At 39.9% G+C, this 22,484-nt stretch overlaps 2 protein-coding genes and 1 long non-coding RNA gene across 4 annotated transcripts in view; 1 reads left to right on the top strand and 2 right to left on the bottom strand.

Annotated features, from left to right (window-relative positions):
- The window catches only part of LOC120432493 (tachykinin-like peptides receptor 86C), a 173,948-nt gene that overhangs the window by 51,263 nt on the left and 100,201 nt on the right, over positions 1–22,484 (top strand). Inside the window, exon 5 of the mRNA XM_039597707.2 lies at positions 14,112–14,246. Coding sequence (XP_039453641.1) covers positions 14,112–14,246 — 135 coding nt within the window. The remainder of the gene's footprint in view (positions 1–14,111; positions 14,247–22,484) is intronic.
- LOC120432492 (phenoloxidase 2) lies at positions 119–11,770 on the bottom strand. The gene is made up of 5 exons (XM_039597706.2): positions 11,193–11,770; positions 3,022–3,998; positions 2,816–2,961; positions 743–924; positions 119–674 (listed from the first exon to the last, which is right to left on the bottom strand). Exons 1-5 carry the CDS (start codon positions 11,485–11,487, stop codon positions 229–231), a joined length of 2,046 nt encoding a protein of 681 aa, XP_039453640.1. The 5' UTR covers positions 11,488–11,770; the 3' UTR covers positions 119–228.
- On the bottom strand, positions 15,654–21,254 carry LOC128093523 (uncharacterized). Of its 2 annotated transcripts, XR_008212560.1 has the most exons (5): positions 19,194–21,254; positions 18,608–18,869; positions 18,385–18,538; positions 18,233–18,318; positions 15,654–18,164 (listed from the first exon to the last, which is right to left on the bottom strand). It is a non-coding gene; the product is annotated as an uncharacterized LOC128093523 (long non-coding RNA). The 2 variants fall into 2 exon arrangements; XR_008212559.1 differs by having other exon boundaries at positions 18,608–21,254.

The raw sequence follows: 22,484 nt of genomic DNA, 5'->3' as shown, positions 1-22,484 counted from the left end.
GTTGAATTGAATCATATAATTTTTTTAATATTTTCTTTAGTTAGCTTGGATCAGGGATTTTCTTTGTATTATGTATACCCAGGAGCCGATTGTGATAATATCATATGTAATTGCATAGTTGAATATAAATTTGATATATTTGCTTGAATATAGGATAACAATGAGCCATAAAAAATCATTTTCCGAAAGATTTGTTAAAAAAAATTGAAATAGGACATCTCCAAAATCCTAGGTCCGCTGAACCGTTTTGTCGATATGGATGACGTTCACCGCCTGTACGGCCATGTTCGGTGTCAAGAACGTCGCCAGTCGGTCCACTCCGGTGCGCGCCAACCGGTCAAACGGATAGCCCATCGCCTTCTTGTCCGGATAGAGCCGATCGCGCACGCCACAGTAGGAGGCGGCATCGTTGCACGTTCCGACCAGATCCTGCACGACGCGGTCCTCCTCGTAGTCGGAAACCATCACGAACAGCTCGGTGGGGAAACCCTCGGGGAGCCCCTTCGGAACGAGCATGTGCGCGGGCCATCCGCAGCCGCAGAAGTTGAAAGCTTCCTCCTGGGGCGTTCCCGCTTCTGGCCGGCCGACTTCAAGGTTGCGGAACGTCCGCTCGAACGGAATCGTCACGGTGGACTCGGTCGATCGGCGCCGGATTCGGTTCGAACCGGGACGCACTGAAATTAATCGTTAAACGTCAAAAAGTGTTGCCATAATGGCGGCGTGCTATAAACTAAAAACTCACGTGCCACCAAGAACTTGTCCATTTCGACCATAAACAGTCGCTGGTCGCGGAACAGCATCGGCTGGCCACGTTCGTCGTTCTTCGGCGCCATAAAGATGCGCACGAAGCCCATTCGTTGGGCGTCGGAGTCGTTGTCGATTTGAATGGTGAAAATAAATGGAGCGTGCTGAAGGTGAGTGAACCTGTCGTGGGCGGGGAAAAGATATAACAATCGTTGAGAAATGGTGTCGAGTATGGTAACGGAGCGTGCTATAATTGGAAATTGATGCGAAAATTTCCATTTGAAGTGCATTCTTGAACTTGGAATACAGTTTTCATTAATTTTATGGTGTTTGTCGTTCCCGTAGATGAAAACTAGGACGGGGGCGAGAAAAACTTTATCAATTAAATTCCTATGACTTCAGGGTAGCTAGTACAGCACTCCATAACGTTGAGCACGTACTTTGAACGAGTGTAAAGTGGACGATTCCAAAAAATTAAATCTATTCTTTGCTTGTAAATAACTCTAATATAGGAACTGACATTTGTCGAACTACCTGTCCACATTTGAATTGTTTTTCAATGGATTAGTAAATGTAGAGGGAAGGAAATGAAATAAGCATTTCGAAATGACTATTGAATTTAAATATAACCCATCTCCAGCTTGTCATAAACTTCGGGTCCTCAAAAGGTGTCCAATTCATTAAAACGGTGTCCTTGTTTAACAATATAACATTTGAGCTTATCCCCCGCCAGATCTTAAAGCCAACAGAACTTGTAATTCAATTGGAAATGTAAATTTTGACAAATTGATTTCCATCCCATCGGTTCTGTCCCCGCATACCCAATTGGCTCCAATTTGAATAATCTGTTGCTAACAGATCGTGACATGGTCCCTTTTTTCTGCTCTCACGCTCGACAAAAAAGGTCATCCAGCAAATGCAACAGATGTTTTGCCAGCTCTGTAAATTGGCATCTCTCCAATCGATTTATCCAATGCACAACAAGCATTCCAGAACGCACAAAAAAACGTTAAGCTTTCATTCCCCGAGTTTTTCCCTATATGTGTTCCAGTGTTCGATTGTCCTTATATAATTAATTTAACAAGCCGTTCGGCGTTGCTACTAAAACCAGATCAAATCTGCATTTTACGCTTCAGGTTCTGTTACACATTTGGGAAAACATTCGATATTTACACTGTTCAGCGCCATCTGGAACCATTTAGACTGTTTCACACCCACTTTCGCACACCAACACGTGGGGTTAATTTCCGGTTCCAGAGGGGGATGTTTGCCTCAGTAGGATGAACCCTCCACGGTGTTACACTGTCTCACCGCATTAATTAGAATTTGATTTATTTCATGTGGCCACTAGTTTGTGGTGGTAAATTTGCATCAACTTGGTCATTAAACAGCAGTTATGTGGGATGCTGGTGGACATGGTCTAATTAACGTGTTTCATCAGAGTGTATCCTTTAACTGCTCAAATTTCACCCAAAATATATTTAAGTAAACTTGTTTTTATGTTAGCATATTTAATGTAGGGGAAATGGGAAGGGTTCAACTAATTTTAAAAAAATATCAGTTGAGTAATATGGCCCAGTTGATTTATGTTTCAGCTTGGCCACGCCACGTAATTCTTGTTGTTAATTTTACGCATGGTGTTTTCGATAATTATATTTCTGCTGATTGGATTTATAGGTGATGTCACAGAAACCCAATTCATCACGACTGATTGGTAATTTATAGCACCTTTACTTTGGAACTGTAATTCGATCCAACTGTAACTTAGTAGTGAGGTTTAATTTCCATTTCCATCAGACTGAAATGCGCTACCGAAGAAATTAGCTAAAGATAGCAAAGTTTTGAAGCAGAATTATGCATCAAATGAGCGTGCCCCAAGTAGGTACAACGTAAAAAAAGTAGATTAATCCTTAACGACTTTTGAGTCCTTTGCCTGGTATGTAAATAATCTGGACGTAATTAAGTATTTTGCATGTCCAACCAATTTATGGGGTTGCGTTCATAATTAAATGCACTCAAACAGACAGCGATGCATACATTTCTCATTAATCCCAATCAAATCAAAACTCACCTGGCGTAAACGTTTCCCCTCGGGACAAAGTCCATGCCGCGGGATAGGTCCACATCCGACTGCTGCCAGAATGTGTGCATCACGTTATCCGGAGCACCTTCCGACTTGACGGCAATTCCCGTCACCGAAATTCCTTCGAACGTCAGCTGTAAAGAAATGCTGAAAAATGGATGTGTTGGCGCAATAATGACATTCGTACGTCGTACCTGTTGCTTGCTGTACGGTGCCAGCTTGATCTTGTGCTCCTGGAAGATGTCGTCAATGTACGCGTGCCACCGGTAGAACACTGGATCGCGCATGGCCGTGGCCACGTCACCCATCACCCCGAAAGACTCCAGGTGGCGGTGGTCCGGATCGTGCGTGTACGACAAGAACACGTGACCTGCGTTGTGCATGTCTCCGTACAGTTGTCGATTTGGTGATAGAATCGATGATTCGATGATGTTGCCCAAGACGTCGATGCCCTTTTCCTCGTCCAGGAAGATCCGATTGCCGGACTCGTCCACGACGAAGCCCTGGTGGACGGCCTCGTAGATACGGTCAATCCAACGCTCTACGTCGGCCACGTCTTGCTTGATTTGGTCCAGCTCACGGTTCAGATCCTTGATGACGGCATTGTCCACACGACCGGGCCAAGTTCTGCTGGCGACCAGCGAGTCCAGCTTGGGGAAGTATCCTTCAGCGATCGGTTCACGGAGGTTGTTCAATCGCTTCACGCGCTGAAGTCGGTTGCACAGCCGTTCGAAGTTGTACCGAGCGATCAGCTGCGAGTGCATGTAGTAAAACAGCTCTCCACGACGGTCCTTGTCCACAATGGCTCGGTTCGAGGCATCGAAAGGATATACCAGATGCCAGTGCCAGTGGTGCAAATTCACGCCAATGTCCTCCCGGAAGTACCACAGCCGGTGCTCCTCATCCAGGTCCGACGCCGTGAAATCCTTCGGGATGACGATCGGCATTCGCATGCCCTCAGGCACAACAGTGGCCTCCTCACGGACCTGCTCAAACACCTTCGAGTCGATGTACTTGTCCGGGAAGACCTCCACGATCGACGGTATGTCCAGATTTTTGGTGTCCCGACGGTGCAGCAGTGCCACCGACAGGGCATAGTTGAAGAGGTACGGATTGATGCGGTCCCGCGCAAACACGGCACAGCTCTGCAGGTCGTCGATGTTGCGCATACCTACACAGAAAAAAAGTTGAATTTTTGAATGTTGAAAATTTGGTAGGTTTTATATTTTACTTTTTTTGAGTAATATTACATAAAAAAATATCATTTTCTGAGGTAACATTATATTTTTTGACGCAAAATCTGTCACCATTTCCTGATGAATATTACCATATTTTTTGTGTATTGAAGATGGTAGTTACCATTTCATAACCACACATAAAAAAGTAGAATTTTGGAATGTTGAAAATCATTCACCATTCCCTGATGAATATTACCATCATTTTTTTCAGTGTAGGGGAAATTCTTGTTTGTTTGGCAGGTTAAGCACTCGCTCCTAACTCCATCCAATTTTTTTTGTTTGTTTGTTTGTTTATTAAGAATCAACAGGCCACCAACGGCCCCAATGATACTGTGACTATGTTACACAATAATACTTTAATTACATCTAAAAAACTCTAAAAATTGCTTTTTCAAAACATCACGTGACACATTAAAATCAAAAATTGAGGCTACTCGATTGAAGGTCCGTTGAAGTCCGATGATGGAGCCATGTGCACTGTAGTTGGCAGCTTCTAGTGGGATTCGGAAGAAGGCACCTCCGCGCAGCACACGAGATCTAGCTTGCAGATTCAGTTCACCGAGTAGGGAGGGGCAATCAATCCTTGATGTGAGCAGGTCGGCAACAGCGGTTACACGTGCGGCGTTGCGACGAACAGCCAAAGAGTCCAGATGGATTAGCTTACATCTGCTTTCGTAGCTTGGGAGACGGTGGGGGTCACTCCATGGAAGCAAGCGGAGTGCGAAACGAATGAATCGTCGCTGCACGCTCTCAATCCTCTCCGAGCTATTCTGGTACCAGGGATTCCACACCACGGAACTGTATTCGAGGGTTGACCGAACAAGGCCGCAGTACAATGACTTCAGGCAGTAGACGTCGGTAAACTTTTTGGTCGCACGAAATATGAAACCAAGCAGTCTTGAGGCTTTTGCAACGATGTATGCGACGTGATTCTTTTACGTGAGCTTCGCGTCTAGCAGCACTCCGAGATCGTTTATGCATTCGACCCGCGGGACGGTTGTTCCGAGGAGCGTGTAGTTGTGCGTGATCGGCCTGAGCTTCCTGGTGAACGATATAACGGAACACTTCTGAGGATTTAAGGTCATGCGGTTTGTGGCACACCAGTCGGTGAATTTATCCAGCTGCTGTTGAAGTAGTTCAGCGTCATCCGTTGAGTTCACGTACCGGAAGATCTTCAAGTCGTCGGCATAAGCGAGTCTTGGTCCATCCAGTACAAAATTGCTGTCATTAAAGTAGAGCAAGAATATAAGAGGCCCCAAGTGACTTCCTTGCGCTACACAGGAGTAGGCGAGGAATAGCAGCGAGACGCATTCACCGATCTTCACACTGATTGTTCGTCTGGAAAGATAGGACTGAAACCAACTGAGCAAACTGCCACTAAACCCTAGTTTTTCGAGCTTAGCGATCGCGATGTCATGGTTGAGCCTGTCGAAGGCTGCGGAGAGATCAGTATAGATTACGTCGGTTTGACTTCGACTAGCTAGCCCCTTGGTCAGGTAGGTGGTGAAGGTCAGCAAGTTCGATGTAGTCGAACGTCCCGGCATGAAGCCATGTTGCTCAGCGTAGATCTGTTGCTTGCAGTGAAAAAACACCAGGTCGAGCACAGCGAGCTCGAACAGTTTGGAGACAGCGCAAAGCGCCGAAATCCCCCGGTAGTTGTCGATGTCACGTTTGTTTCCCTTTTTATAGACTGGAAACATGAAAGCAGTTTTCCACAGGTCCGGAAAAACCCCTTTGTCGAGAGAGTGCTGGAACAGGAATCGTAGTGGGGACAGCAGGCATTGGATGCACTTTTTCAGGATACTGGAGGGGATTCCATCAGGTCCTACTGATGAGGTTGATTTCAATTTGGCAGCTGCGTTCATCGAGTAGGAGTCGGTCCAGAACGTTGCCGCAGGGTGGCACATTTTCAGTGGCGGCTGCGACCTCGTGCTGATTTTCACTATTTAAACAACTAATTTTGTAAAACTTTCGATAGAAACATGCATGCTCACTTCTTATTGAGCTTTTTATCACTCGATTTCAGTTGAAAACGCTTTTAATTAGCTTTAATTCAATGTCAAAGTTCTGACCTGCCAACATTAGAGGCACGCTGGAATTAGATGCTGTTCCCCTATATCTATTTTTCTTTAACTTAATAAGGCCTTCGTTATAAACACGGAACCTGGCTGAGGATTCTTAACCACCAAATTGAGCTGATTGGTTCACGCTGTAATTAGATGTGATGGCATCTTTTTTCATCTTTATTTGCATATTAACTTATCTCATCCAGTTTTAATGTATAAAGTAACATAATGTTCAAGGCGTCATTAAGCTGTTATTTGTATTGGGCTTTAAGGCCTTAATAAGCTTCCCATTAAATGTAAAAATAAAACGATATGATATTTGCAATCATTTTTTTTCCTCGCAGGAAAACATGAAACCATACCTATGTTTTTCAAAAGAAGCACATCAATTTGGTGTGATTCGTGCAGTCGTTGGAAATAAAATTTTCCTAGCATTTCCACGTGTCAGCACAATTTTTGCGGCGCAATTCGGGCTCGTTCCGATGAAGTCACATTTCGGGAGAAACATTTGAAAAAAGCGCGTGAGCATTTTGACAGCCAGAATAATTTTGTAAATTCCCAGGTATTGTTTAAAAAAATTGTTCTGCCTGTCAAAATGCTTATCCGCCTTTTTAAAATGTTGCTCCAGATTTCCACGTGTCGCGATGCAACTTTATGCAGAGCTTGTTTGCGAACTAGAACTATTAGATCCCAGAAAACCCATTTTGTGTGACGTGATGCTGATTGCTCCACGCTCTGAGATTTGGCAAAAGTGACGGTGGAAAATAACATGAAATATGAGCTGCCTGTCAGGGGTTTCTTTTCGTTGCAGTTGGAATAGGATATCAGGTGATTATCAAATTCAGCCAACGGCAAGTATGTATACAAAGTTTAAAAAAGTAGTCAAAATACTTCAACTTTTGACCTTCACAGATCTCACAAATTCAATTTCAATCCTGAAATATTCATTAAAACCAAAAATGCTGCATTGTTCTCACTTTTCATATAAAAGGAAGTTAAATCCTGTCGTGCTATCTTGACACACCACCCTTAAAATTGATGTAAGTGCGACAATCCTTACTCGGGACTTCGGCAACCAAATTCAACTTCGGGACTATGCTCAGAACGGTTAGCCAAACAAAACGTGATTGTTTTAATTCAAGGTCAAACATTAAACGCGTTTTTCTCGGTACGTCGAGATGACGAGTGCGACAAAATAGCACGACTGCGTCTATATAAGACTTTTTGCCTTCCTCACTGAGGTAAGGCTATAATCCTGCTCTAAAAATGAACTTTGTATAAAAACGTCGTAGACCCACCTTCATGTATACATATCGACTCAGAATCGAAAACTGAACAAATGTCTGTGTGTATGTGTGTGTGTATGTGTGTGTGTATGTATGAATGTGACCAACAAACTAGCTCATGTTTCTCGGCACTGGCTGAACCGATTTGACCCGAACCTGTTGCATTCGACTTGGTTTAGGGTCCCATAGATCGAGTTTTATACAGATTGAAGTTTCGATAAATAGTTCAAAAGTTATGTATAAAAATGTGTTTTCACATATATCCGGATCTCACTCAAATGTATGTAAACTATGTCCGGGTCCATCATCCGACCCATCGTTGGTTAGGTTATCAAAAGACATTTCCAACGAGCCTAAAATAATGAAGATCTGGCAACCCTGTCTCGAGATATGCCCACTTAAGTGATATTGATGTACTTTTTTATTCCGGATCTAAAAAATAGATGAATTTTTTGTACAATTCCATCATATCAGCCATTGTTGGTAATAAGTGAGGAAGGCTCCAACCACATAGGTGGATTATGTTTGTTTTTTTACTACTCGTACTGACTCAAAATCTTGGGCTCCGCTCTCAACATTGACAATTTTGTTTTGATTTTAGATGGGCAAACCTTCTCCGATCGCGAGCTTTTTTCTTTTAATCTGATAACTGTAATTTTTAACTCACAGTATGAGGACTGTTATCAACTTGGATGGGTGAGGACTGTTTTCCACTCGGATGTCCATTTCTCATACCCGGCAACATTGCCATGCAATTTGAAGAAGAAGATCAACAAAAACAAAACGCGCAGTATGGGATCTGACAGCGCGCATTTGCCGAAAGTGCGGCGCGTCGTTTCAAGGCTGGTATGCCGCGTGGCTTTTTCGGGAATACGCTCAATATGGGAATGAAATATGTCCGATTTATGATTACCCAAAATTGAAACATACGAGGAATCTACATTATGCAAAATTTCAGCTATGCACCTTTCCAGTATTGCCCTGACGTGGGTGAACATCGAGTAAAAAGTTGCCAAAAAATTGACGAAAGTGGATGAAACTCAAACAAGTTTGCATCCTCAAAAGTTGACGAGAGATAAAAAAAAAATCTCTACCAAAACATCATCAGAGTACGACGCAGAATCACGTGCAAAATCTTCTTGCAGATATTTGTGTAGAACCTTGCAAGGTTGATGAAAAAATGAAGAAGAACCGGGTAACGCACGGCTTCAGTTCTGGAATGCACTTTTCAGAGCAGACAAATCCAACATCGGATAAGCTTTGCTGCACTAGTAGGTATACAGTAGCGTGGTTCACGGATATATGAAAAATACAAAAGTGTTCAATTTCGTTTGCATCAACCGGAATTTTGAAGTACTAAGACCCAAAAACTAGCTTGAAAATTTGAGCTGATTTGGTTAAGGTTTAGTTGCTCCAGTTTAGATCTGAAGTTAGAATGGAATTTCAATAAATTTAATAGATTTATTTCTCTTTTCTTATTTAAAGTTATCCTCAATCCGATAACATTTTATCATGTAATAGTTTTCTTATAGGTTTTGATCCGGGAAAAAAATTGTAGTATATTGCAAAGCGCTAGGAATTAATCCCGAACAGATACAGGCTAATTTTTTGAGCATATCTGGAGTTTTTTTTGAAAGTGTCCAATAAACCAAATTTTCAGTTTTTGCCTGGACCAAAAACTGGAAATTTGGTTTATTGGACATTAAAAAAAAATCCAGATATTTTGAAATTTTGCCGAAAAAAGTTAACTCCAAAAAACATCCTGTATCTTTTCCGGAGCAATTCCTAGCACTTTGCAATGTTCCACATAGTTGTTTTCCGGATCAAAACCTTTAAGAAACTTTAGAATAGATGTAAATAGCTACAACTCTCCATAGTAAATTGATTAATGTTCCACACTAAAGATCAAAACTGGACCTTAACCAAATAAGCTCAAAATTTCTGGCTAGCTTCTGGGGTCATAGTACTTTAAAATTCCGATTGATGCAAACGAAATTGAACACTTTAGTCTTTTTCATATATCCGTGAACCACGCTAGTATACAGCTAGCTTTTTGAAATGTTGGAATTTTGTTGAAACGAGACCATAACCAATTTCCTTAACTTTAGAGAGGTGTATGCTTACCTGTGCAGCGGATGGATTGGTTCGAGAAAGTCTTTTGAGAGGATTACTTATGACTGGCATTTGGGTCTGTTTGCACAACAGGACGGAATTTTGCTTCAAAGATTAATCTTACACGATGGCCCGCAGTTGAACTTTGCGGGTTAGGAATTTGGGTGGAATAAAAAATCTGATCACGTAACTGGAAGCAAATTTCAAAAGAAATGAAAACGTAACCAAGTTAACGAACTGTGAGTAAAAAATATATGTTCTGTGTAAACCGAAGCTCAATTTACTGTTACTATTTAAAATCACTCACTGAAAAGAATTAAATTCGACAGACTGTGTTTTTTATGTATTATTTTATACAAACACAAGCATTTTTTATTTTGTTCACGTGTGATTTCCTGAAAGCATAGCAAACTAAGAATGAGAAAAAAATCCAATTGTATCAAACCTATGTTTTCTATATACTGAAGGAAATGGAAACAAACTAAATTAGAATAGAAATTTTATTCATGGAATTGTGAATAGAAAGCATGCAGAATGCATTTTGTAAATGCACTTTGTTTCAAAATGAAAAACATCAAAATATCAAATTAGTGGTATTTTATGAAATTGACCGGCAAGAGAGATTGAATTCAATAAGTACAAAGCAGACTTTCAGGAAGTCGGCTACATCTTTCCAGCGGTAGTGTTTGGAGTGAAAGCATCATTTTTATTCCTGTGAACTGTAGAAAAAGCTTCGCCAAAAAACTATTAGAGGGCAGTGAGAAAAGGAAAAATAATTATGCAGGCTTTTGCTATCTTTGTAGAAAAGTCTGCCCAAGCACAGATAAGAGTTTTTGAAGCACGCTCGAAAGCAAAAAAAAAAATCATTGAACATTTTTTAAGCCCCGGGTTTTACGATATAGTGTTAAATCGGAGTTAGTTGAAATTGAGTTCGTTAAAATTGAGGGTCTTGCTTGGCAAGCTCAACTTCTAATTTAATTAAAAAGTTCAAAAATTGAAAATACGAGCCATGGCTTGAACATTTGAATGAAAACAGTGTTTAAGAGAAAAGATTGCTTTTGAAACGATATTTGTATTTATCACGTACTATCGTTGGAAAATGTAACAGATTAGTCTATTAGTCGTTGATCGTTAAACGTGAATTTGAAAGAAAAAAATGTTGATATAGAAAATTCTAGTTGTTTGACAAAACAAAATCATGCTTTTAGTATTTATCAGAAAACAGGACATAATGAGAGTGGATCGAATATTGTATGTTCAAAATGTTACATTGTATTCTTCTTTTAACTCAGTACCTCCCCTGCTGGTGGTGTCAACAGCAACTTGTTATTTCTAATGACCAGCCCGTTTCGCAAATTGGATTGCTATTGAAATCACTCTCGCCGAATCGCGCCGTAAAAGGGCACCACGATTGTTGCGATGGAAACTCTCCCTCCAGAAGTCGATGCTCATCTTTTGAAAAAGGAGATTTCCATGAAAACGAAACATCCTCCCCTACCCTCCCGCAATCCCAGACCAAAATTGAGCTGTTTATAATTTATTGCTGCGTGGTCCTCATTAATGAAGCTTCAAAGACTTCGAAGAAATGCCGGGATTTTCTCGGAAGCAATCTTGCGGAAGTAGAAAATTTGGCACTATTGAGCCCGTATTAGCCTGCGCTTACCCATGAAGATATCGATCAGCCGGGCGGCAATCTTCCGGTGACGTGGAATAAACAGCGAAAATTGCTCCTGCCGGCCCAAGGACATCGGGATGCGCAGATCTGGCAGGGCAATGCTCCGAACGGGGATGCGCTCCTCGGCCTGATCGCCGAACCGGTTCTGGATCTCCGGACCGATCGGGCGGTAACGGTCCGTGAGGTAGTTGTCCGGAACGTCAAAGATAGCTTTGCCCTTGCCCATGAAGATGGGCTCCCGGGGACGGTCGTACAGCAGCAGAAGGTTCTTTTTGTGTATCATGATGGGGCAGTAGGGAAAATTCACGGACACTTGGACACTGACACGGTTCAACGAGAACTAACGATTTGTGAATGACCTGCGGGCACTTTTTATAGCAAAGTCATCACGCTCGAACCGGGTCGTGTTATCCCAGGCCATGGCCATTATCAGTTGCGTCATGCGTTTTGGCCGTAGAGCAGAGAAAGAGGTCACTGCCTTATCCTCGAGCGGACCGGCGAAAACCGCAGCCGTCAGTGATAATGACCTGCAGGAACTTTCGTCCAATTAAAAGTACTAAGAGTTGAATTGTGCGTGAAATGCGTTCTAACCAGCAAGAGATAAATTTCTACAAATTCATTAAAACTCACAAATGTCACAATGTTTATTTGCTATAATGGCTGTTAGCAATTTTATAGCACTCTCCAAGTAAGTTAAAGAACACCCCTAGGTTGAATCTTTCTATACCAGGAAGCATTTTTTTTTTCAAGCAGAAAAACCGCAACATGAACTCGACACTCAGCATGGGCACCGTTTGAACTTGTGATTTATTTATGCGATGTTTAATCGTTCTGTTTTCGGTTGGTTCAGATATTTTCGGCAGCTTGTCTGTGTGGGTGTTCTCCGCGTGAGATAAAAACTTTCACGTAACAACTTTTGCTTCTGCCCAGCGGGCTTGTAGCACGGGGTCAATGGCAAATTTTGCGCGCAGTTTTGTCGGTTCGCAACCTTGAAAATGAGTTTGTGGTTGAACTTTAAGATTGTAATGAGTCAGCTTTTTTTATAGAGTAAAAGAACAAAAGAACAAAAGAACAAAAGAACAAAAGAACAAAAGAACAAAAGAACAAAAGAACAAAAGAACAAAAGAACAAAAGAACAAAAGAACAAAAGAACAAAAGAACAAAAGAACAAAAGAACAAAAGAACAAAAGAACAAAAGAACAAAAGAACAAAAGAACAAAAGAACAAAAGAACAAAAGAACAAAAGAACAAAAGAACAAAAGAACAAAAGAACAAAAGAACAAAAGAACAAAAGAACAAAAGAACAAAAGAACAAAAGAACAAAAGAACAAAAGAACAAAAGAACAAAAGAACAAAAGAACAAAAGAACAAAAGAACAAAAGAACAAAAGAACAAAAGAACAAAAGAACAAAAGAACAAAAGAACAAAAGAACAAAAGAACAAAAGAACAAAAGAACAAAAGAACAAAAGAACAAAAGAACAAAAGAACAAAAGAACAAAAGAACAAAAGAACAAAAGAACAAAAGAACAAAAGAACAAAAGAACAAAAGAACAAAAGAACAAAAGAACAAAAGAACAAAAGAACAAAAGAACAAAAGAACAAAAGAACAAAAGAACAAAAGAACAAAAGAACAAAAGAACAAAAGAACAAAAGAACAAAAGAACAAAAGAACAAAAGAACAAAAGAACAAAAGAACAAAAGAACAAAAGAACAAAAGAACAAAAGAACAAAAGAACAAAAGAACAAAAGAACAAAAGAACAAAAGAACAAAAGAACAAAAGAACAAAAGAACAAAAGAACAAAAGAACAAAAGAACAAAAGAACAAAAGAACAAAAGAACAAAAGAACAAAAGAACAAAAGAACAAAAGAACAAAAGAACAAAAGAACAAAAGAACAAAAGAACAAAAGAACAAAAGAACAAAAGAACAAAAGAACAAAAGAACAAAAGAACAAAAGAACAAAAGAACAAAAGAACAAAAGAACAAAAGAACAAAAGAACAAAAGAACAAAAGAACAAAAGAACAAAAGAACAAAAGAACAAAAGAACAAAAGAACAAAAGAACAAAAGAACAAAAGAACAAAAGAACAAAAGAACAAAAGAACAAAAGAACAAAAGAACAAAAGAACAAAAGAACAAAAGAACAAAAGAACAAAAGAACAAAAGAACAAAAGAACAAAAGAACAAAAGAACAAAAGAACAAAAGAACAAAAGAACAAAAGAACAAAAGAACGAATTGCATAACGCAAAAAAAAGAATTATTTTTGTTTTTATTTTCTCTTCAGTCCAATAAACGAAACGCATCCCTGACAAGAATTGATTTGCTTCGGGCGATCAAATTGGTTTCGATGCTTGTGCCGTAAAAACCTCAAACATAATTTCCACAAACGTCAATTTCATTCCTGGAAGTTTCTCCGAATAACTAACCAACCAGCAGCTGTGCATCTCAAGACGAAGAACGAAAGGAGCAAATTTTCTCTTCTCTATAAAACATTCATTGGACGTCATTTGACAAATTTCGTCTATAGCTGTCCCGCCAAGCTATTTCCAAAAGACAAACGTTGTTCGTCGTTTTGCTCAACGTTCATCCATTGGGTGTTTTTTCCCCTTCACAAAGGCAGCAACTTTTCTGACGAATTGTTCCAACTGCATAGCAATAAACAAGCCAGAGGAGAGAACAACCAGGCGAGTGTGCCATCAGGAAAAAGAGGTTTTCCTGTCAAGTCCGGTAGCACCAAGAGATGCTGCATTTTCCACCGAGTACCTACCTTTTATTCAAAGAAAATAACAATAATCCTTTTGTCGTTTTGTGAGAAATTTAGGTCGCCGGCTGCCTTGAATCAAGCCTGAATGGGGGTAGTCACATTTTTCATAATCTTGGTTTGTGTTGGTCTCGTTTCTTTGCAGCTATATTGCCATCGTGCACCCACTGCGGCATCGGACGTCCCGGAAGAAGGCGCGCCTTTTCCTGCTCATCATCTGGGCCCTCAGCTGCGTCCTGGCCGCGCCCTGCCTCATGTACTCGACTGTGATGACGAAACGGTAAGATTGCTCTTCGCTTCAGAAGGTTTAGGGGAAAAGCACTAATATTTGGCGACAATTTCAGGTGAAAATCCTTTTCATAAGGTGCTCGCTGGAAAAACATGCATTTCCTCCTATTTCTTTTCTTCGCAGCTGAATAACTCTTGAGTGTTCAGAGATATTTTCGCTTAATTGATCTTTGTGTCCAGGTGGGCGGAACTCTGAGGGACTATTGATATTTATCTGATTCATGTATTCGAGAGTTTGTGTCTTAGTAAATTTCACAGAATTCGTAATCTGAGACTGTACATCTGACTTTTCCTTGCTCCATATTTAACTTTTGAAGTTATAAAATAATTAGGAAATTTCGTAAATGTTAAAAGCATATTTACCTAACTCAATGCATCTTTTTTTCTTTCACTCATCCAAATGATAACGCCCCCAAGTTGATGATGCTCGAGAGTACAATGCTTGCAAATGGTGTAATTTTCTGATTTGGGTTTTTTTCTTGAACTCTGGGGAAATCACCAGATTTGCAATTTAGATGTTAATCAAGATAAATTTGAAAATTCTTTGGACATGTGAGATAAACGGATTGAGCTGCCCAATTTAGTTGATTCAGAATCATGTTTTTTTTATTATGTTTTAACATTGATAAAGCTGATTATTGTGCACAGATATGCCTGATGAATTTATCAAGATAAAAAGCTGAAGAAAAAAAAAGCAAAAACTGCATTGCATTGCTAGAATTGCCTAAGTCCCAATTTAATTTTCTTTGAACGGTGCAAACAATTTTTTTTCGCAAAATAATCTGCTGATTGCGTGGAGGGTTCTTGTTCTACCCTTTCGTATACTGCCCGCATAATTGTCTAATTTTGTGTTGGTCGATCATGACTGATTGCCACTAAATAGTCTATTTTGCCTTCCTCACTGAGGTAAGGCTATAATCCTGCTCTAAAAATGAACTTCGTATAAAAACGTCGTAGACCCACCTTCATGTATACATATCGACTCAGAATCGAAAACTGAACAAATGTCTGTGTGTATGTGTGTGTGTGTGTGTGTGTGTGTGTATGTGTGTGTGTATGTATGTATGTGACCAACAAACTAGCTCATGTTTCTCGGCACTGGCTGAACCGATTTGACCCGAACTTGTTGCATTCGACTTGGTTTAGGGTCCCATAGATCGAGTTTTATACAGATTGAAGTTTCGATAAGTAGTTCAAAAGTTATGTATAAAAATGTGTTTTCACATATATTTGGATCTCACTTTACTGTATATAAACTATGTCCGGGTCCATCATCCGACCCATCGTTGGTTAGGTTATCAAAAGACCTTTCCAACGAGTCTAAAACATTGAAGATCTGGCAACCCTGTCTCGAGATATGGCCCCTTAAGTGATATTGATGTACTTTTTTGAAGCCGGATCTCACTTAAATGTATGTAAACTTTGTCCGGATCCACCATTCGACCTATTGTTGGTTAGGTTATCAAAAGACCTTTCCAACGAGTGCAAAACATCGAAGATCGGGCAAACCTGTCTCGAGATATGGCCACTTAAGTGATATTGATGTACTTTTTTGAAGCCGGATCTCACTTAAATGTATGTAAACTATGTCCGGGTCCATCATCCGACCCAACGTTGCAACGTTGCGTTGGTTAGGTTATCAAAAAACCTTTCCAACGAGTCCAAAACATTGAAGATCTGGCAACCCTGTCTCGAGATATGGCCACTTAAGTGATATCGATGTACTTTTTGGAAGCCGGATCTAAAAAATAGATGAAACTTGTGTACAGCCATTGTTGTGAGGAAGGCTCCAACCACATAGGTGGATTAAGTTAGTTTTTAGTATATATGCCAAAAAACCAATATTATTTGTGTGCAAAAACTGTAAAAGCGACAAAAGTAAATCTGGGGAATAAGGACATACAGGGCAAAAGTGGAAACCTTGGACAATTATTTGTATAAATTCAGCAACAATGTGTAAAAATCTCAACCGCGTTTTTCTCAGTTCGACGTGATCGTGCTATCTTGTCGTACGTCGCTTTTTGAAGTTCCGAGGAATACTTAAGAGCGAGTTCACGAACAGGGCATACCCCTTTGTATGGGACGTCGTTTGGTCCTCACCAATCTGCCTTACCCTTCAAAAAATTAAAGTTAAAAAAATTAAGAAGCTGCCTTTTTCTGGTGACATCTAGTGTCCATGGAAACGAACTTGATTTTCATTAAATGTGAATCAAAGATTATATTTTAACTTTTATTTTTAAAGGGATAAAATGGATGAAAATAAACATTTTTGTATCGTAAACTGGGGTGACTTTGATAGCCCGGGGTGACTTTGATAGGTTTTTAAAATGCCCGTCGAATTAATATCTGAACATTTTTGAGAATTTTTAGTATGGAAGCATTAAGGGATAGCTTATTATCGAACATATATGCAAAAATGTGACTGTTACATTGGATGTATCAATGTTAGTGGCTAAATCAAATTTCTATCAATGTCACCCCGGGCTATCAAAGTCACCCCAGTTTACGGTACATGTTTCTATTGTGAAATTGTCTCAGGAACACGAATATGATAAAATTATCACTAGAAAATGGGATCTAAGGGGTCCCCCGAGCAAAAATTTACAATCAAAAAATTCACTAAAAGTAAAAGGGGCTATTTAATATGTTAAACTGCCATACCCAAAGCGTCCTCAGTCTCAGATGGTAGTCCCAGATGTCCCCTACAAGCTGCAGGTCGAACCGAGTTGATATCTGAATGGAACACTGAAAATTATGCTATTTTTTCACTAAAATGCCAATAACTCCCTTTAGATTTTACCAGTTGAGATGCTCTACACTGCATTTTGTTGCATTTTTCAAACCCTTTCAGATGCATTTTGAAATTTTAAATTAAATTAATTTTGCCTAAGTTATAGCCTTTTAAAGATTTTTGACGTTTTTGAACCATCAAACTTTGTGTCCCGATTTGCCCCACTTCCCGTTGACCTAGAGTGCTCATATTTTGGCCGGATGCTAGTTTTATATGTACAAATAACCCCTGAAAAATTCAGGCAGATTGGTGAGGTCGATGCGAGACGGGTACGCTTTGCTCGTGGACTCGCTCTTAAGTTTTCGTTATTGACCTTGAATAACCTGAACCAAGAGCACGTAATGTAAACAATAACAAACATGTTTTGTTTGGCTAACCCGCATAAAGATTTCTGATGAACTTACAGTAAATTTTAACGTTACAAAACGATAAAATATATTGTCATTTTGACAGTGTTTTAACAGTAGACAGCATCGTTTTTTAAGATAATTTGCGTCGTATTTTGGGATTTTACCATAAAAAAGGGGGGTTGTTATGCACCGGTACCATAAAAATTTCGAAATTTTTCCATACATTTTTTTTCCAAATACGACGCATTTTACTGTTAATCTAATGTTGCATTTTTCATTCAAAAACTTGCCCTGACTATAGAAAACATCATACATTTATAATAAAAACAGCAAGCATTACAATGGATTACGCAGTAAAATTATAGTCCTTTATCATTTTTTTCCTACTAAATAGTACTGTTTTCACTCTATCCGTACATTGAAATAAATAATCATTGCAGTGAATTTCACAGTAAAATTATAGTTTATTATCGTTTGTTTCCTACTAAATGGTACTGTAAAAACTATATTCAAACAGTACAATGAATTGTAGGTACATTAGAATTTATTTTAATTTTAATTCGTTTTGTTTACATTTCACTTTTGTTTTAATTCTATTTGCGTTACCAACACTCCAAACTGCAACTCCAGTGACTTTTTTTTTCTTTGGAGATCTATCTTCAATACTGGAGCCGGGATTAGTTCACGTTCGTTCTCAATTCTCGTTGTGAATAATGAGCTCGGGAAACTCTGGTAGCTTTTGTGTTCCGGTGTGGGTTTCTATTCAATTCTGTGGATTGCGAATGATTATTAGTAATTATTTTTTGGCAACTCCCGCTGCTTTGCGGTGAAACTTACCCAACGAGAAATGGGATTCAAGCCTGCCGCGAGCCACCGTCTTCAAGGAAAAGGCCGGATTAATCTTTTGGTACATAGACGAGTACCTGAGGAACAGTATAATAAATTAGTTGATGTGGAGAATTATTTTCAAAATTATCGAAAAAGCTTACATTGTTCTTGTACTCGACGACCTCATCCGTGCCTTCCAAGATCTCAACGATGAGCACATCGTTTGTTAGCTCTGGTTGAGGTTCCTCTTCTTGCTTCCTGTCTGACCAGAACATCCGGAGACGGATGTCCAATTTTGTTGTACATACTGGTCCGCTGGAATTAGAGAATTTATCCTCGTTATGATTTCAACAAATGATTCTTTTAAAATTTAAATCAGCTTACCACAAAGAGAACCGCTTACGTAAACAGCATTGGTGTGGGTAGAAGGGATTCATTCTGCTGGTTACAGGTTTCACAGGGCACGGTGCGACGGATACTGCCAACAGTGACGAAATCGGCCGGTGATGAACGACATGAATGGAGAAAGGAGTTTGAGTGTAGGCAGGTGCAGAGGGTTACTCTGTGGTTGGAGTTCGTCGCTGGTGTAGTTCCTCGGCCAAATAGAGCGCCAACAGCTTCAAATGATCCATGGTCGAAATATTCCCTGTTGGAAACCAAATACAAAAGATTGTTAAAACGAGCTGCCCAAGCAAGAAAAATGCCTGCTGCTACTATTTCCAATGCAACAAGTGATTTGTTGACATTTTTCGGCATCCTCCGCAACGTCAAACCATACAAATTTGTTGCCGAATCTTTTCCGGAAGAGATCCGACACCAACTTCGGACTGGTTTGACGTTTGCGGAAGGTGCCGAAAAGTTTGGTAATGTCACTGCTTGCAAAAAAAGTGGGGAGGGACTCCGGTCTCCCCCACGAACACAGTTGGAAACAATTCCAAGATCCAAATTTCTCCACTCTCGAAATACTTACCAAAGTTGCTGAAAATCGTCGTTCCACACCTAGTCACAATCTCGGAGTGATTCCGGCTTGGTCCCCGGCGGGCCTTTTCAACAAAAGACGGGAACTAAATCGAAATATGCTTGGGCAAGCGCCCAATAAACTTTCACACGCGATTTATTGCGGAAAATTCGACACCAAAACCAACAACTACGCGGACATGATCGAACACGCGTGAGTGAAAAAGTTTGACAGCTCGATGGTGCGTTCGTTTGAGTACGCTCAGTACGCTACATGTCACTTGCATTGGTGCGTTCGTTTGGTAAGCTTGTGCTGCACAATAAAGCTTTTTTTTGGTAGCTGATTCACTCTGTTTTAATTGGGTACTAAAGCCCTATGTCAATTTTTATGTACAACGGTAAAAAACACGATTAAAAACCATTTCTGATCACTTTTTTTTCATTTTAATGCAATTTTTTGTTTTGACAAGACAACATTTTTTCGATGGATCAACTATGGTCCCCTTGGAACGAGTTGTCAAGTAGGAACTTTTCTGTCAAGAAGGACCGCGAGGTTAATTTTTCAGTATTGATTTAAAAATCCATTTTAAACCTAGTTTTAAACTCTTTGTGGTCGTACAAAAGGTCATTGTACTCAGAAAAATAAGCTTTATCGCTGTAAACAATAATATCAGCAATCTAAGTTTCATTTTAGGACCCAATTGGGTACTAAAGCCCTATGTCATTTTTGATGTACAACGGTAAAAAACACGATTAAAAACCATTTCTGATCACTTTTTTTTCATTTTAATGCAAAAAAATGTTGACAAGACAACATTTTTTCGATGGTTCAACTATAGTCCCCTTGGAACGCTGTCAAGTAGAAGCTTTTCTGTCAAGAAGGACCGCGAGGTTAATTTTTCAAAATTGATTTAAAAATCCATTTTAAACTCTTTGTGGTCGTACAAAGGGTCATTGTACTCAGAAAAATAAGCTTTATCGCTGTAATTAATAATATCAGCAATCCAAGCTTCATTTCAGGACCCAATTATTTGTAGACATACAAAAATAAATACCTTGAAAAATCTACAATCAAGCAAACAAATATAATTGGGCCAATGTCGAAGCGTAAACAAAGAGCAACTCCATTACGTTAGTTGATATTCCAAGCAAAACAATGGTTATGGGCTGATGTGGATTTGTAAGCAACAGTCTGTCTTGATCACGTCAGTTCGTGTTTACATACAAAATGAGCAGGATAGACTGTTGTTTACAAATCCACATTGGCTAATTTACATTATTTTACTTGATTTACATTAGATACAAAAAAGATCTCGAGTAGGTGGACTATTTTGTATACTTTATAATTAAAACAAATGACAGCTCGCTCAACCATGTTGTGTTTGTTTGAGGAGGGTCGCACGGTTTCGGTGTAATGGTGCGTTCGGTACAGGGGGATGCTTAAAGCCGCCATCTTGGGTGATTGAGATTGATAACGCGCGCAAACTGCGCACAGTGAAAACAAAAATATTTTTTTTATTAATAATTCAATTTTTGTTATAAGAATTACTGTAGTAAAAGTCAAATTACACAGTAGTTAAGTTAAACGTTTCATGTGATAAAAGTACAACTTTAAATGAGGTCATCGGCCCGATGTGTGCTTAATAATCCCAACTTTAGTAGTTTATTTTGCAAATAAATTGATAAAAATCACCTCAAAAACATACACTAACTTTTAAACGTACATTGCGGTAAAATTTTACATAAAAACAATAATTACTTTATTTCCATTTTATGCCTGCAGTTTTTGTACTTTTTTTACAGTGCGCAGTTGCTTTGTTTTGGTTCCGTAACGAACAGCTGTTCTTTTGTGCTGGCGCCGTAATTGACAGCTCCCTTTTGTTCTGGTGCCGAAGTTGACAGCTTGTGTTGGCTGCGGGCGAGCTGCCTGTAGTGAGATATAGATGTCGCCCCCCTGGTTCGGTACAAGAAGGTCGCGCTTTATACATATAGAGCTTTATGACGTTTCGGGTACGCATACTAGCGCACCATATGATTTTGCTGGCCGGACAAAATTTAACCTCACTTTTTTTCGTGTACGTACACGCAATACATACGCAAGTAGATAATCAAAACTCAAAATCAAAAATTTTTAAATGTTGATATGTTGAAATGTTGAAATTTTAAATGTTTAAATGTTTAAATGTTTAAATGTTTAAATGTTTAAATGTTGAAATGTTTAAATGTTTTAATGTTTTAATGTTTTTATGTTTTTATGTTTTTATGTTTTTATGTTTTAATGTTTAAATGTTTAAATGTTTAAATGTTTAAATGTGTTCCGGTTCACCATCCCTATTCCCCCAACTGGCAATGCACACCCCTGTGCATTTGACAGTTCCCAGCGTGCGCCGTGACAACAGCTAATGGTACGTTCGTTTGATGGCTAGTTCCACACTAAGTGCCGCACTCAGAGTTGTCAAAGTGTTTCTTTGAAGAAACTCGCGCTAGTTCCGCACGAGTTTCGCCGCCATCTTGGAACTGAAACTCTAGTGCCGCACTCGATATTTTTTTCAGTATTTTTTTGAGACTTCCGGCGAACGCAGACGGCCATCGAGGAAGAAGAAGAAAACCCGGCAATGCACGACTATCGGGAGGAGTTCAACGAGTCCTACTACAGCGCGATGAACATCATGGAGAGGTACGTTACGGCCAACAAACCGGCAAAATCGGGTATCCGGACATCCGGAAGCAAAACCACCAACATCCAACGCGACATCCGAGATACGATGCAATTGTTTCTCGAGACGCAACGCGCCACGATAAAAGATCAGCTAAGGCCGGATTTGGAGGAAATGCTCGACCAAGCTGAGCGGTTGCTGTCATCGGGAGATGCCAAGGAGGATCCGGCCTACAACCTTGCCTACAACAACAACAAACCGGAAGCTCAATCCGGAAACGGAAATAGTGCGGAAGTGCCTGCGGAGACGCTTCGGGGAATCGATGGCAATCTTCCCCAAGCGCGGATTCACAACGATTTGGATTTTGAAGCATCATTGCTCACTTTTGGGGATTAGGAGGAGGTTCCGAAGCCGCAGCAGCTTACTCCTTCTAGTCAGACAGCCACAGTGCTCACTCGGATCAAGGATGAATGCTTTATCGTGCGAATTCCGGTCGACGATTCGGAGCATACTGTATCCGAGACCAACCACCCGGATAATAAGGAACCAACGAGCAAAAACGGGTTGGCAACAAGCGTGGAGGTAACGTTTGCGGCAGGAAAACATCGTCGCCGGCACATGTTGGTGGTTGTGATGGACCGACACCG

The sequence above is a fragment of the Culex pipiens genome, chromosome 1 (assembly GCF_016801865.2).
Source record: "Culex pipiens pallens isolate TS chromosome 1, TS_CPP_V2, whole genome shotgun sequence".
NCBI lineage: Eukaryota > Metazoa > Arthropoda > Insecta > Diptera > Culicidae > Culex > Culex pipiens.
Note: the sequence above shows the minus strand (reverse complement) of the source record. Positions and strands in the feature narration are given on the sequence as shown.

Excerpts from the sequence above, each read along its gene's own strand:
- LOC120432492 (XM_039597706.2), bottom strand. The coding sequence starts at position 11,487 with ATGATACACAAAAAGAACCTTCTGCTGCTGTACGACCGTCCCCGGGAG. Across the intron at positions 3,999-11,192 it reads GCTGATCGATATCTTCATGG|GTATGCGCAACATCGACGAC; the intron begins GTAAGCGCAGGC and ends TTTTCTGTGTAG. Across the intron at positions 925-2,815 it reads AGGGGAAACGTTTACGCCAG|GTTCACTCACCTTCAGCACG; the intron begins GTGAGTTTTGAT and ends CGCCCACGACAG.